General features: G+C 72.4%; 3 protein-coding genes across 7 annotated transcripts in view; 1 reads left to right on the forward strand and 2 right to left on the reverse strand.

Annotated features, from left to right (window-relative positions):
• The window catches only part of CATSPERD (catsper channel auxiliary subunit delta), a 30,661-nt gene extending 25,354 nt beyond the window's left edge, over positions 1 to 5,307 (forward strand). For 4 of the 5 annotated variants that reach the window (XM_089316188.1, XM_089316186.1, XM_089316187.1 and 1 more), the window contains 4 exons: positions 277 to 405; positions 3,333 to 3,516; positions 4,361 to 4,518; positions 4,986 to 5,307. In XM_089316188.1, coding sequence (XP_089172314.1) covers positions 277 to 405; positions 3,333 to 3,516; positions 4,361 to 4,518; positions 4,986 to 5,223 — 709 coding nt within the window. In that variant the 3' untranslated portion in view covers positions 5,224 to 5,307. Of the gene's footprint in view, positions 1 to 276; positions 406 to 2,152; positions 2,386 to 3,332; positions 3,517 to 4,360; positions 4,519 to 4,985 lie in introns of those variants that run through there. The other variant, XM_089316189.1, reaches the window with a different exon arrangement.
• Positions 5,308 to 6,768: 1,461 nt separating this feature from the next.
• PRR22 (proline rich 22) lies at positions 6,769 to 8,484 on the reverse strand. Its single transcript, XM_070058713.2, has 3 exons — positions 8,226 to 8,484; positions 8,079 to 8,141; positions 6,769 to 7,877 (listed from the first exon to the last, which is right to left on the reverse strand). The coding sequence occupies exons 1-3, from the start codon at positions 8,356 to 8,358 to the stop codon at positions 6,907 to 6,909; spliced, it is 1,167 nt and encodes a 388-aa protein (XP_069914814.2). The 5' UTR covers positions 8,359 to 8,484; the 3' UTR covers positions 6,769 to 6,906.
• Positions 8,485 to 8,611: 127 nt separating this feature from the next.
• Positions 8,612 to 13,456, reverse strand: DUS3L (dihydrouridine synthase 3 like). The gene is made up of 13 exons (XM_070058712.2): positions 13,242 to 13,456; positions 12,420 to 12,687; positions 11,315 to 11,917; positions 11,175 to 11,216; positions 10,922 to 11,074; positions 10,670 to 10,786; positions 10,533 to 10,598; positions 10,284 to 10,394; positions 10,089 to 10,185; positions 9,653 to 9,728; positions 9,381 to 9,569; positions 8,794 to 8,922; positions 8,612 to 8,716 (listed from the first exon to the last, which is right to left on the reverse strand). The coding sequence occupies exons 1-13, from the start codon at positions 13,343 to 13,345 to the stop codon at positions 8,644 to 8,646; spliced, it is 2,028 nt and encodes a 675-aa protein (XP_069914813.2). The 5' UTR covers positions 13,346 to 13,456; the 3' UTR covers positions 8,612 to 8,643.
• Positions 13,457 to 13,650: the final 194 nt, after the last annotated feature.

The raw sequence follows: 13,650 nt of genomic DNA on the forward strand, positions 1-13,650 counted from the left end.
AAAATTAATAATTTAAAGTATTTTTCCCTTTTTTAAAATGTTCAATCACATTTTGTGCCCGCGAGGCTTTCGCCTGATTGGGTGCGGCCCACCACGCCCGGAGGGTCTGTGGCTTCACCCAGAGTCCTGCGGGGGGCAGCCGGGTTCCCTCCGACAGGGGGCCGCGGTGCGCGGGGACCCTGCACCTGAGCCCACCCCTACCCCCACCCCACCCCAGCCGCCAGCAAGGGTGCGGCTCGCAGAGGCCCCCAGCCGGCTGCCTGCGCTCTCCTGCAGGGAGTTCTATGACCCCAGCTTCCGCGGGCGCAAGGCCGCCAAGGACCTGACGGTGGCGTACCCCTACAAGGACCTGGGCTGCCCTCGCCTCGTCTACTACGACATGCCCTGGAGCCCCGTGGTGGAGCTGTAAGAACCCCACCTCGGGTCCCGGGGCCCGCCCTCAGGCTCCCTCCTCCCGCCCCGCGGACACCTGCTGCTGGGGGCGGGGTCTGCCGCCCGCGGGCGCCGCCTTCTGCCGGCTCCTCTCCTGGCCTCTTCCTGTGCCGGCCGCTGCGGTCCTGGTCCGCTTTAACTCCCACTGTCCTTGGATTTCTTTGAGAGGCAGGGTGGGGGGAGGGGAGGCCCAGCAGCAGGGCCTGGGCCGGGAGGCCACAGCCCCCCCTGGTCTCCCACCCTCGCGGTCCTCCGCTGCTCTCCCAGCGCCTCGGCAGGGAGCCGGATGGGAAGTAGGGCGGCCGGGACTGGAAGTGGCACCCAGACGGGTCGCCGACGCCGCGGGCTGCACCCCTGCACCGGCCCCTGGCCTTGCCCTGTCTAAGGCCCCACGTCCGCAGACACGGGGTCTCCAGAAATTCATGGGAGGTGCATGTCACAAAGCACGCGTGGGCTTTTAAGGGTTTGGCGCCCAAGTTTCTCTCCCGGTTCCATTTTTCCGTGAACTTTTTGATGTCCCCACGTGCAGTCACACGGGGACCCGGCAGTTGCAAATTCACGAATCCGAGGTTTTGGGGAGCACAGCTCCGTCCGTACCGCTCCCTGCCCCCTCCGTGGGCTCTGCTGCCTTCATCCCATGTCCCGCCCCCCGCCCCAGCAGGTGCCTGGTGAGGGGCTCCGTCCGTCTGTCTGTCCGTCAGGCCGACGTGACAGCGAGGGTGACACACAGGGAGGACGGCTTATGGGGACTTGTGTTCCAATAGTCGCTCAGCAAACGTTTCAGGGCCTACCCCAGCCACGTCCCCCAGGCTGAAGCCGGGGAGGGAACAAAGCTCCCTCCAACACCCACAGGAACACAGAAGCGCGATTCGGGGTGGACATCAGAGCGCCATCCAACCCCAAAAACACCTCCCAGGCCGCTTGGCCCAGTGCGGGGTGGGGGGGGGGTGGCGGTGGTGCCCGTGAGCAGCCGGCCACAGCCATGCAGGGTCCTAGCAATGCGGACAGGACAGTGTGGGCGGGGCCATGGGTGGGCCGGGCCCTCCTGGAGGCTGGGGGAGGATCCAGGCTCCGCCTTCCTAACATCGCAGAGGTCTGCCAGGGGGGCCCCCATGGGAGGGGGTGGGTGTGAGCTGGATGGACAGGGGCAAGGCGGCCAGGATTGGCCGGGCTAGGAGAAGGTTCTGGAAGCGAGCCCTGGCGGGACCCCCGTGTGGAGGGCAGGCCAGGCTGGTAGGCCTGCCAGGAGACGTCTCTGTTCCCGTCGTCTGGGGCTGCCACAGCCCCAGGAACCATGGCTTCCTCTCAGAACAGGAGTGCTCCTTTTTTTTTTTTTTTTTTTTTTTTTTTTTTTTTTTTTTTGACAGGCAGAGTGGACAGTGAGAGAGAGAGACAGAGAGAAAGGTCTTCCTTTTGCCGTTGGTTCACCCTCCAATGGCCGCCGCCGCAGCCGGCGCACCGCGCTGATCCGATGGCAGGAGCCAGGATCCAGGTGCTTCTCCTGGTCTCCCATGGGGTGCAGGGCCCAAGCACTTGGGCCATCCTCCACTGCACTCCCTGGCCACAGCAGAGAGCTGGCCTGGAAGAGGGGCAACCGGGACAGAATCCGGCGCCCCAACCGGCACTAGAACCCGGTGTGCCGGCGCCGCAAGGTGGAGGATTAGCCTAGTGAGCCGCGGCGCCGGCCTTTTTTTTTTAACTTCTAAAAATATTTCTGAAGCAGAGAGATGGACAGAGAGAGCTCCCCTCTGCTGGGCCACTCCCCAGACGTCAGCAACAATCAGGGAGCCAGGAGCTCCGTCCAGGTCGCCCACGTGGGCAGCAGGGAGCTGGAGCCAGGAGCCGGAGCCGGGACTTGAACCCAGGACCTCCCGGGACATGGGCGTCCTGACCAGCAGCACAGCCAGGCCGAGCAGCTAAGGCCGTTTCTCTCGAAGCTGCTCCCTCCCCAGCTACACACACAGCACACGCGTGCACGCACACAACGTGCCGCTGTACACGTGAGGCGCCGCAGCGGAGCTAACGCGGGCATCCAAGCCAGCGCGAGTGAAAAGCCCCGCGTGGACGCTGCTTCCTGTCCCAGCCTCTCCGCTGCGGGCCAGCTCCCTGCTGTGGCCTGGGAAAGCAGTGATGCCCGAGTCCCGGGGCCCCTGCGCCCGCGTGGGAGCCCCGGGTGGAGCGCCCGGCTCCTGGCTGCAGCCTGGCCAGCCCCGGCTGTCGCAGGCATCTGGGGAGGGACCAGCGGAAGGAAGACCTCCTAGATACATAGATACGGAAGATCTCTGTGTCTCCCCCTCTCTCTGCCCTTCAAATAAATAAGTACTTATCACCCCAGTTACAACCTTTGAGGAGAGCATCCTTCGTCATCCCCCCTGTGTCCCCCTGTGGAGCAGTCGCGCAGGCTCTTTGCTGTCCTCCCGCGTCCCCACGGGCTGGATGCGGGGCCCGGGAGACGGGTCGGGCCGGCGGGGGTCTGCGGCCCCCATGGGGTGGATCTGTGGGGTTTTCTGTCTTGGCGTTTGTATTTGTGCGGTGCACCGCGTCGCTCCCGCTTCCTCCTGTCTCCTCGTGCGGCCGCTCCTCAGTCCCCGCCTGCCGCCCCCATAGGGGCTCCCATGGGGTCAGTGGGGGTGGCGGAGGGCTGACCTTGCCCCTGGCCAAGCCCCAGCCACGCCCCTACCACACCCTCCTCTGCCACACCCCTGCCGCAGCCTCATTGACCCCGACCTGGCCACGCCCTCCATGCCACGCCCCTGCGGTATCCTCTTTGGCCTCACCATGCCTACGCCCATCCACGCCCTCCTCCTTGGCCACGCCCCTAACATCCTCATTGGCGCCGCCCCGCAAGCCACACCCCTGCCGCAGCCTCATTGGCCCCGGGCCGGCCACGCCCTGCGCAGGTGGCGCGGGGAGCAGTTCCGGGAGGTGGTGAAGGCGGAGCACGTGCTGCTGGAAGTGAACGGGCTGTTCTCCTACTCCTACTCGCTGACCGCCAGGGCGGCGCTGTGCACGGCGCAGCCGCAGAACTGGAGCAGCGTCCTGGCCGCCAGCCCCGGCCGCGGGCCGGCCGCCTGGAACAGACAGGTAGCGGGGCCCTCGCGCCAGTGGGCGGCGGGGCGGCGGGCGGGGCCTGGGGCAGGCGGGGGACCGTGCTGGGGCCCCAGGGGGGCAGTGCGGGGCGGGGGACGCCTGCGGGGCCTGCAACGTCCCCAAGACGGCTGGAACAGACCGAGCCATCACCAGTCGACCAAGCGCTAGCTCACAGATGGGCCAGGTGGCCACAGATGGACGGGGGACCGCACACCGACCAAGGGGCCACAGAGCAGCTGAGCGACCGCAGACCGACCGAGCGATCACAGATTGACCGAGCGACAGGAAGCTGACCGAGCCGTCCCACGCGGAGACACCCAGGGCCTCCGATGACAACTCCGGAGCCGCCCAAAGACCGGGTGCAGCCGACCCTCGCGCGTCCACGGGCCCCACGGCCACAGAGTCACCCGCGATGGCGAGTGCTTCTTTAGGAACCGCAGCCACGCGAATTCGCCGACTTCCACCCCCCACCCACGCCGGCCAGTGCTGTGGTGGGCTAGGACGGGTGCTGGGTGCTGAGTACCACCTGTAGAGCAGGGGCTGGGTGCTCCATCTTCAGCAAGGGGCCCTGGAACAGGTCCCCCCCCCTTTCTGTCCTCACGGCTCCTCCCATCCGCTGGTGCGCGCCCCGCAGCGCCATGGATGCGCAGAGCAGGCGCCCCTGGGCCCCCGCGGGTTAACCTCCGGAGCCCCCACTTCCGCACGGCCCCGGCTCCCGAGGGCCCGGGGTCTGCACTGCTGGGTGACGGCGGAGGGGGCACGCGGCAGCCCCCGACTCAGCCGGGGGCCCTGGGGGGCGGGGCAGCCCGAGACAGCAGGTGCCCCCTGCCCTCCCCAGAACTACGTCAGCTGCCACGACCCCAACAACAAGGAGCCCCTGAGGTGGCCGCAGGCCCCATACGAGGTCCTGGGCGGCCGCACGGACAACCAGATCATCTTCGAGCAGCGGAACGGAATCTACGTCTTCCACATCGCCATCGTGGACCCCTACTACAGGTGAGCGGGCCCCCCGGCCCAGGGACGTTCACCTGCCGCTGAGATCACCCCTGCCCCGCATCCCCGGGACGAGAGCGTTGTGGGAAACAGGGCCCTGCACCTGTGCCGAACCCGGGGGGCGGGGCGGGGCCTCGTTCTCCGCTCTACAGCGCAGGCGCCATCTGCACACGCAGGACATGTCGGGGGTGCTGGGGCGACGCCGCCGACCAGGGCCCCCCCTCCCCCTGCTGACGTGGGGATGAGGGGCGGGGTGCACAGGGGCCCAGACCCTTCCATCCGGGGTCTTCCCGACGCTGGAAGCAGCCACAGTGGGAACACTGACACCTCGGGAATCTGCAGTTGGCAAAACCCAGCCCCCCCGAGAGCCCCTCGTCACGCGAGGCCGGCAGAGCCAGGCCTGCAGCGTGCACCTGCCCGGGCTGGGGGCGGGGCGTCCCCGCCCATCACCGGCCTCTGTCCCCGCCCAGCTACTGTCACCTGGAGACCACCTTCAGCGTCTACGTCTACGGGGCCTACCCGCTGCCCGCCGTGCCCTCCGACGTGGCCATCGCCCTGCTCCTGGCGGCCATCCTGCTGGCCGTGTGGCTGGCCTACTGGGTCCCCCAGCAGGCGCACAGCGAGGCGGGCCTCCGGGTCAAGGCGTTCTGGGCCCAGCTGTGGCACCGCTGCCAGCACCCGCTCGGGTGCCTCAGGGGCCAGCGCTGAGCAGGCGCCGGAGGAGGGGCAGGGGGCGTGGCCAGGACCCCTGGGGCCGCGCTGTTGTCTTATAATAAACTTGAGCGTCAGAGAGCAGGCTCCCCGCACCTGTGTCTCTAGTCCTCCAGACCTCGGGGTCTCGGGCCAGGACCGCGCACCTGTGAGCCGGTCCTCTGCCCTCCGGCCTGGGGGCTCCACAGCCCTGAGCCCCCCCTCCCCCCGCGGAACCGCTCGCCCTTCTCTCTTCCCTTTCCTCACAAAAGCCGCGGAGACACCTGCGTCTCACCTCCGGCTCCGACTCCAGCTCCCTGCTAATGCGCACCCTGGGAGACAGCGGCGATGGCACGTGGGTCCCTGTCACCCAGGCGGGAGACCAGGGTGGGCCTTTGGGGAGGGAGCCAGCAGACGGCAGATCTCTCCGTCTGTCTTAGATTTTTTTTTTTTTTAAAGATGTATTTATTTGAAAGGCAAAGTTACACAGAGGTGGTGGGGGGGTGGTGTGTGTCTTCCATCCGCTGGGTCACTCCCCAGATGGCCACAACGGCAGGAGCTGGGCTGATGCGAAGCCAGGAGCCAGGAGCTTCTTCCTGGTCTCCCACACGGGTGCAGGGGCCATCGTCCACTGCTCTCCCAGGCCACAGCAGGGAGCGGGATCAGAAGTGGAGCAGCCGGGACTTGAACCAGCACCCGTATGGGATGCCGGCCCTGCAGGCGCCGGCCCCGTGAATAGATGTTTAACTTCACCTCCCACGGTCCTTGGAGCCGGCACCACCCAGCTTGAGTTCAGCTGCAGGCTGGCCCCGCTCCCGGGGCGGCTGTGACCACCGACGGGCTCTGCCCGTCCTCTCTCCTTCCCAGTGCCTGCCCAAGGCAGAAGTGGGGCCCCGAGCCCCCTCCCGCCTGCCAACGGGCGGCCTCCAGCCCTTGCTGTGGTTTTTGTCCACTTAATCTCCCCCCAGCGAGCTGCTTCTCCTCACGCCCGCGAGGGCTCTGCACCTCCCACCCCTGCCTGCACTGGTCTCGGGGCCAGCCCACCCCCTGGCATTCATGTGAGGCCCAGAGGGGAGCTGGGTACAGTGGCCACGGAACCAGTGCACGTGGAGGGGTCAGCTCGTCCCTGGGGGCGGCCGGTGGCCTGGAGACCCTGGCTCCTCATCCCTGAGCTCCGGAATGAGGACTCCGGGGAGGGGAGCACAAAGCACGGTGGCCTGCCTGGAAGAGGCATCCCGGCCTCAGCTGCCAACCTCATTGTCCTGCAAACCGGCTGGGGACTTCCAGGGCACAACTCTCCTTTGGTTCCCAAAGTGAAGGCTGAGCAGAGCTGGCCCCTGTAGGGGAGGGAGCCCACCGGGACCCCACCCGGGGAGGGACCCCGACCCCACCCCCACCCCCACCCCCACCTCGGAGAGTGTCCGCAGAAGCACCTGTCGCTCAGGGCGTCTGTGTCCCCCGCCCCTCACCTGGGCTGGGCATCTCCGCGCCCCGCCACAGCCGCGGCCCCCAGACCCCTGAAGTGGCTCCACCTGCGCACAGCACCGCCCCCTCCCCCCACAGCCCACGAGGCGGGAATGCGCCGGCCGCACCTGCGGGTCCAGCCCGGCGGCCCCAGAGCGCCCCCTGCCGGCCGCCGCCGCCGCCGCCCGTGCAGCGCCCACCGCGGAGCCGACACGGAGCTGAGCGCGCAAACTCGCTTTAATGGGGGGCGGCCCCCAGGTCCGCTCGGGGCCCCGCCGCCGCCGCCGCCGCCTGCTTGCCCCTGCCTCCCGGCTTGGCCTTCTTGGCGGCCGAGGCGCCCCCCGCCTTCTTCCTGCCCGCGGGCTCGGGGCGCGGGCCGGGGGCGGCGGGCGCGCGCGGCGGCGGCGGCTCCTCGTCCAGCGCCTTGAAGTTGAACAGGCAGTCCACGTTGGCCACGGCGTCCAGCAGCTCGGGCACGCTGTAGTCGAAGGACAGCAGGTCGGCGGGCAGGTGCAGCGAGCGGATGCCGGCGCCCGAGTCGCTGCCGCCGCCGCCGCCGTCCCGCGGGGGCGCGGGGCTCGCGGCCGCCTCGGGCGCGGCGCCGCCGGGCAGGCAGTCGAAGAGCCGCATGGCGTCCTCCAGCAGCACCTTGTCCGGCAGCGCCGCGCCCGCGCCCGGTGCGGCGGCGGCGGCGGCGGCCTCGGCGGGCGCGGGCGCGCGGAGCTGGCTGAGGCGGCCCTGCAGGTGGCCGAAGGCGCCGGGCGGCAGCGCGGGCTCGGCGGGCAGCGTGATGACCAGCGGGGGCAGCGTGGCCTCCGGCGGGGCCGGCGGCGGGGCCGGGGGCAGCTCCGCGAGGCCGGGGGCCCCCGCGTCCCCCACGAAGCCCAGGGAGTCCGGGTCGGGCCCTTCGGGCGCGTAGTAGGGCATGAGATATGGGGGGCCCGCGGGCGCCGGCGGGAAGTGGGGGTACGGCGGCGGCGGCGGCGGCGGCGGCGGGGGGGGCGGCGGGCCGGGGGCCCTCAGGTAGGGCCGGGGCTCCAGGAGGAAGCCGCCCGAGGCCGCGGGACCCCCGGCCGGCGCGCCCGCCGGGGCCACGCCGCCCGCCGCCACCAGCTTGTACAGGGCCGTCTGGCCGAAGTCGGTGGCGGCCCACTCGATGCGGTAGATGCGGGGGTCAAAGAAGCAGCCGCACGGCGCCATCTGGAAGCCTGCAGGGCGGGGAGGGGCCCGGGGGCCTCATGTGGGGCGGGGGGCACAGGCGCTGTCTCCCGGGCTCCCTTGGAAGCAGGGGGCTGGGGCTGGGCGCGGGGAGCCCGGAGCGCGCGTGGGGCGGTCGAGGGGGCCGAGGGTGGCGCTGGGGGAGAGGGCCCGCCCGCTGGGCCCCGGGCTGGGGCTGGGGGCAGCAGTACCTGCGGGCGGGGCGGGGCACGCCTCCTTCTCCGGGTTCGGGGCGAGGTACAGGCCCGAGGAACCTGCAGACGAGGCGCCCGGGTTGGCGGGGCCCTGGGCGGGTGGGCAGGTGGGCAGGGGCCCCGGCCCGAGCCCACCCTGCGTACCCACGGCCGGAGGCGGCTCCGGGGCGGAGGCAGCGGGCTGGCCGCCGGGCCCCTCGCTGGGCTCCAGGCCGCGGGGCCCGAAGCTGTCCGGGGGCGCGGCGGCGGCGTCGTAGAAGGGCTGGGGGTGCTGCATGGGGAGCAGGGCGGCCCAGCCGGGGGCTCCGCGCCAGCTTCTGTTGCCCGGTTGCCGGGCAGCGGGTTCCACCCTCAGGGTTCTGGGCCCGGGGCCGGGGGACCCCGGCGGGCGGAGGGGGCTGGGCTGCGGCCGGCGACACCCCCCGCCCCAGACCAGGCCGCTGGTCCACGGCGGCCCCGCGCCTGCTGCCCTCCGGGGGGGGGGCGCTGGTGGGCGCGCGCGCGGGGGTCACAGGAAGGCCGAGCCCGGCTCTGGAAGAATAAACTTTATTGTTCCTGGCGGCTACTTGTAGGCGTTGGCCTTGTGCTTCGGGAGGAAGACGAAGTTGGGCGGCACCGGCCCCAGGAGCATCTCGCTGTGGGGGCGGGCGGCAGGGTCAGCCTGGGCCCTCGGCGCCCCCCCACCCCCACCCCCACCCCGGCCGCGCAGCACCTGATGCGGATCCAGTCGGCCGCCCGCTGGCTGGCCATGAGCGTCTCCAGGTGGTCCCGGCCCAGGTAGTAGGGCGGCCACTCGTTGATCCTCTGGGGGAGTCGCTCCAGCAGCCCCACGGGCACGTACCTGCGGGACGGGACCACTCAGGCCCCGCCCCGCCCCCGCACAGGGAGGAGCCCCGGCCCGGCCCGCCCACAGGGAAGAGCCCCTCGCCCCCACAGTTAGGAGCCCCGGGCCCGCCCCACCCCGCCCCCCCCCCGCACAGGGAGGAGCCCCGCCCCCGCCCCACCCACACAGGGAGGAGCCCCGCCCCGCCCCACCTGCACAGGGAGGAGCCCCGGCCCGCCCCGCCCACACAGGGAGGAGCCCCGCCCCCGCCCGCACAGTTAGGAGCCCCGGGCCCGTCCCACCTGCACAGGGAGGAGCCCCGCCCCACCCACACAAGGAGGAGCCCCGGGCCCGCCCCACCCCCACCCGCACAGGGAGGAGCCCCGGGCCCGCCCCGCCCTGCCCCGGCCCGCCCCGCCCACACAGGGAGGAGCCCCCCCCTGCACAGTTAGGAGCCCCGCCCCGGCCCGCCCCACCTGCACAGGAAGGACAGCCACTCGAGCAGGAAGCGGCGCGTCTTCTCCACGCCCTGCGTGTCCGAGCCCCAGTGCTCCAGGCCGTAGCGCGTGAAGTCGCGCAGGATGTCCAGGCGCTCGGAGGCCGAGATGTCCCAGTGCCGCTGCTCCTTGATCTCCGTGAACAGCCAGGGCTTCAGCAGGGCGCCGCTGCGGGCGGGGAGGGGGGGGGGGCGTGGTCAGCGGGCCAGGCCGCCCCCCCCCAGCCCGCGGACCCGCCCCCGCCCGCTCACCGGGCCACCATGACGCCGGCCACCCCGGTCTGCATGGCGCGGTTGGCGTCCTCGTACGACAGGATGTCGCCGTTGCCTGGGGGAGGGACGGGTGTCGGCGCGGGGGTGCCCACGGAGCAGCGGCACCGGGCGGACCCCACACACCCACAGAACACCAGCACGGGGCTGGCGCATCCTCCCCCACCGCACCCACCGCACAGCGGCACGGGGCTGGCGGCCCCTCCTCCCGGGGTGGACCCCCCTCCCGGCTCCCCCCACCCACGGAGCAGCGGCACAGGGCGGCGGGCCCTCCTCCCTTCCCCCCTCCCGTCCCCCCGCCCCGCACCCACCGAACAGCGGCACAGGGCGGCGGGCCCTCCCCCCACCACCGAACAGCGGCACGGGGCGGCGGGCCCTCCTCCCTTCCCCCCTCCCGTCCCCCCCGCCCCGCACCCACCGAACAGCGGCATGGGGCTGGCGGCCCTGGCGCACTGCGCGATGTAGTCCCAGTCGGCCCGCCGGGTGTAGCGCTGCTCCCGCGAGCGCCCGTGGAGCTGGGGGGAGGGGGCGGAGTCAGCGGCAGGGGGCGGAGTCAGCGGCAGGGCCGGGGAGGGGCGGAGAGGAGGGGCGCCCGCGTCCAGCCCGGACCCACCGTGACAAGCGCCGCGCCCCAGGAGCGCAGCTCGGGCAGCAGGCGGTGTGCCAGGTTCACGCGCTCCTGGACGCCCGTGCGGATCTTCACGGTCACCGGCACGTCCAGCACCTGCGGGCGGCGGGAGGCGGGAGTGGCCGGAGGGCGGGGCCGAGCCTGGCAGGTGGGAGGGGCCGGGAGTGGGCGTGGCCAACGGGCGGGAGTGCCGAGGCCCAAGGGTGGCCCGAGGGGATGGAGTGGCCGGCCTACCTGGTCCATGCCCCGCACGATCTGCTGGAACTTGGCCGTGCGGTTCATGAGCGCGCAGCCGCCGCCCTGGGAGAGACCGGGGTGAGCGCGGACCCCGGGCGCCCCAGCCCCGCCCCGCGGCGCCCCGCGGCCGCCACCTTCTTGTACACGAGGTCGATGGGGCAGCCGACGTTGATGTCCACGAAGTCCACGTCGAGCGTGCGGTTCAGCAGCTCGGCGCACTTGGTCATGGTGTCTGGGAACGCTCCCTCGAGCTGCGGGGCGGGGGCAGGGCGTGGGGCCGAGGCTCTGCCCTGGCCCCGCCTCCCCCGCCCCATCCCGCCTCCGGGGCCCCGCCTCCCGGGCTCTGCCCCGCCCAAGGCCCCGCCCCCGGCCCCGCCCCGCCGGACCTGGACCCCGAAGACGTCCTCGCACTCGTGGCGTTTCAGCAGCGCCCACTCGGCCGTCTGGCCCTGCAGGAGGTTGGTGCACACGGCCATCTCCCCGCACGTCACGTCGGCACCGAAGCGCTTGCAGATCCGCCGGAAGGGCAGGTTCCCGCACTGCGGACAGGGCCACGCAGGGCCACGCGGGGCGCTCGCACACGCGGGGACACGCTCACAGGAGCGCGCATGCGAGGGCGCGTGGGCGGGCGGGGCTCACCGTGGTGAGGGGCGCCAGGTACAGCTTGCCGCGGATGTCCAGCTGCGGGGAAGACTGCGCCGTGAGGCCCCCTCCCCACGGAGGGCTCCTACCCGACCGCCCAAACCCCAGCCCCGCCGCCCCGGGCAGGCCGCACGCACCCGCTTCTTCTCACAGGGCCGCAGCCTGACCACGTCCTCGTCCGTCAGCGGCCCGCAGGTGTGCACAGGGCTGCCAGCCGGGTCCGGCCCAGGGCCACCGGGGTCCTGCGCGGGGGCCGCGGGGGCGGCCGGAGCCTCGGCGGGGGACGCGGGGGCCTGAGCCGGGGACACGGGGGCGGCCGGAGCCTCGGCCGGGGACGCGGGCGCCTGCGCGTGGGGCGCGGGCTCCTGCACAGGGCATGCGGGGGTGGCGGGGCCCTGCGCGGGGGCGGCGCGGGCCTGGCTCAGCCCCCGCAGGGCCCGCTCGGCCGCCTCGAAGCGGACCTGGCGCTTGCGCAGCTGCTGCTGCAGGGCCTTGTCCAGGCCGTTGCGGACGGGCGGGCCCCGCGCCCAGCGGGCCGCCAGCTCCTCCCGCACCAGGTTCTGGCCCTCGGGCCCCAGGTGGGCGCCAGCGAAGCGGCAGGTCACGCCGTAGGGGCAGCGGCCGAAGGTGTCGAAGAGCACGCACTGGGGGCCCAGGTCGGCCGGCTTGGTCTCCAGGTAGCGGCGCACGTCGTGCAGGAAGCGGCACTGGTCCCCGAAGACACACGTGGCCGGGGGCCCCTGCGGGAGGGCGGGCAGCGGCTCTCTCCCGCCCCAGCGCCCGGGGGGCACCCACAGCGGCCCCGCGCCCACCCCAGCACTCCGGCCAGCCCCGCGTCCTGGGCTCCGCGCCCACCCCAGCACTCCGGCCAGCCCCGCGCCCTGGGCTCCGCGCCCACCCCAGCACTCCGGCCAGCCCCGCGTCCTGGGCTCCGCGCCCACCCCAGCCCCGCGGGCGACCCCGCATCCTGGGCTCCGCGCCCACCCCAGCACTCCGGCCAGCCCCGCGCCCTGGGCTCCGCGCCCACCCCAGCACTCCGGCCAGCCCCGCGTCCTGGGCTCCGCGCCCACCCCAGCACTCCGGCCAGCCCCGCGCCCTGGGCCCCGCGCCCACCCCAGCCCCGCGGGCGACCCCGCACCCTGGTCTCCGCGCCCACCCCAGCCCCGCGGGCGACCCCGCGCCCTCCGCCCCACGCCCACCCCAGCCCCGCGGGCGACCCCGCACCCTCCGCCCCGCGCCCACCTGGATCACGGAGGGGCACAGCCGGCTCTGCTCGTAGCGCGTGGGCTTCACGTGGGGCCGGCTCTTGTTCTGGCCGCGCGCTCTCTTGGGCGCCGGCGGGTCCTCGGCGGCCTCGTTCTCGGGCCGCCCGGCCTCCAGGCGGGGCCGCTTGGCCGCAGGCTCGGCCAGCCCGCCGTCATCGCGGGCCTCTGCCTCAGTTTCCCCGCGGGGCTTCTCCTGCCGGTGGGCTTCCAAGAACTCGTGGAAGCGCTCCTTGGTGGTGAGGAACCTGCGCGTGGGAAGGCGGAGGGAGGCAGGCTCGGCCGCACGGACCACGGGGAAGCCGACTTAAAAGTCACGGTTGCGCGGATGCAAAAGCCTTCGGAAACCCACGCGTTGGTTTCTCGCGAGGCGCATTCCCCGCGAGCTCTGTGAGCGCTGCTTAGATCCCGCCCGTGAATGCGCGCTGCCTTGCCCTAGCCGGCAAAAAACTACAAGTCCCAGCATGCCGCGCGCCGAGATGCTCAGCTACCACATCCCCCAGCGAGCCGCGCGGTACGGGCTCCCACGCGCATGCGTCCTATTGGGGACTACAGTTCCCAGCATGCACAGCGTCCCGCCCAGCATGCACGTGGCGTTCTCCGCGCTTCCGACAGCCTTCAACGTGCACTTAAACGTGCCGTCGCTGACCAGCCTGCGGGCCTAGGGACAGCCCAGCATGAAGGGCCAGCGAGCTCCCTTCTCTGCGTCCCCCGCCTCGTCTCCCAGCATGCACCGCTCAGGCCGCGCTACGGGTGCCGGGAGGGTCCCTGCGAGTCCCCCGCACACACCATGGCAACTCACTGAGACTTAATGGGCACCACTCCGCGTTCCGAAGCGCCGATGCCCGAATCTCCGTCCTCACCACCGCCGCCCTCTGCTGACGTCTCTGCAGCTCCCTCCGCCATCCGCGCTCCTCACGTCCGCCCTGAAGTGTGGCGGAAAGCCCTGCCGCGCCCCGCGTGGGTCCAGCCACCTTGCCGTACTGGCGGAGTGCGCATGCGCGGGCGCTCTGATGACGCTACGGCGTGCGTGTGGCGTCACGGGGCGGGCCCTCCCGTGGGCGGGGCCCCGGGTCCACTCCTTGTCCGAGCTTTGCGGGTTCTGGGAGCGGCTGCGGGCCGCGGCCGGGGGCACGCGGTGTGCGGCTGCTGGGCGGTCACGGATGCGAATCTCGCCGCTCTGACGCGGGCCTTGTGCCGGCCCAGGTGGA

This window comes from Oryctolagus cuniculus, chromosome 16 (genome assembly GCF_051225735.1).
Source record: "Oryctolagus cuniculus isolate XC-2025 breed Fujian yellow rabbit chromosome 16, ASM5122573v1, whole genome shotgun sequence".
NCBI classification, from domain to species: Eukaryota; Metazoa; Chordata; class Mammalia; order Lagomorpha; family Leporidae; genus Oryctolagus; species Oryctolagus cuniculus.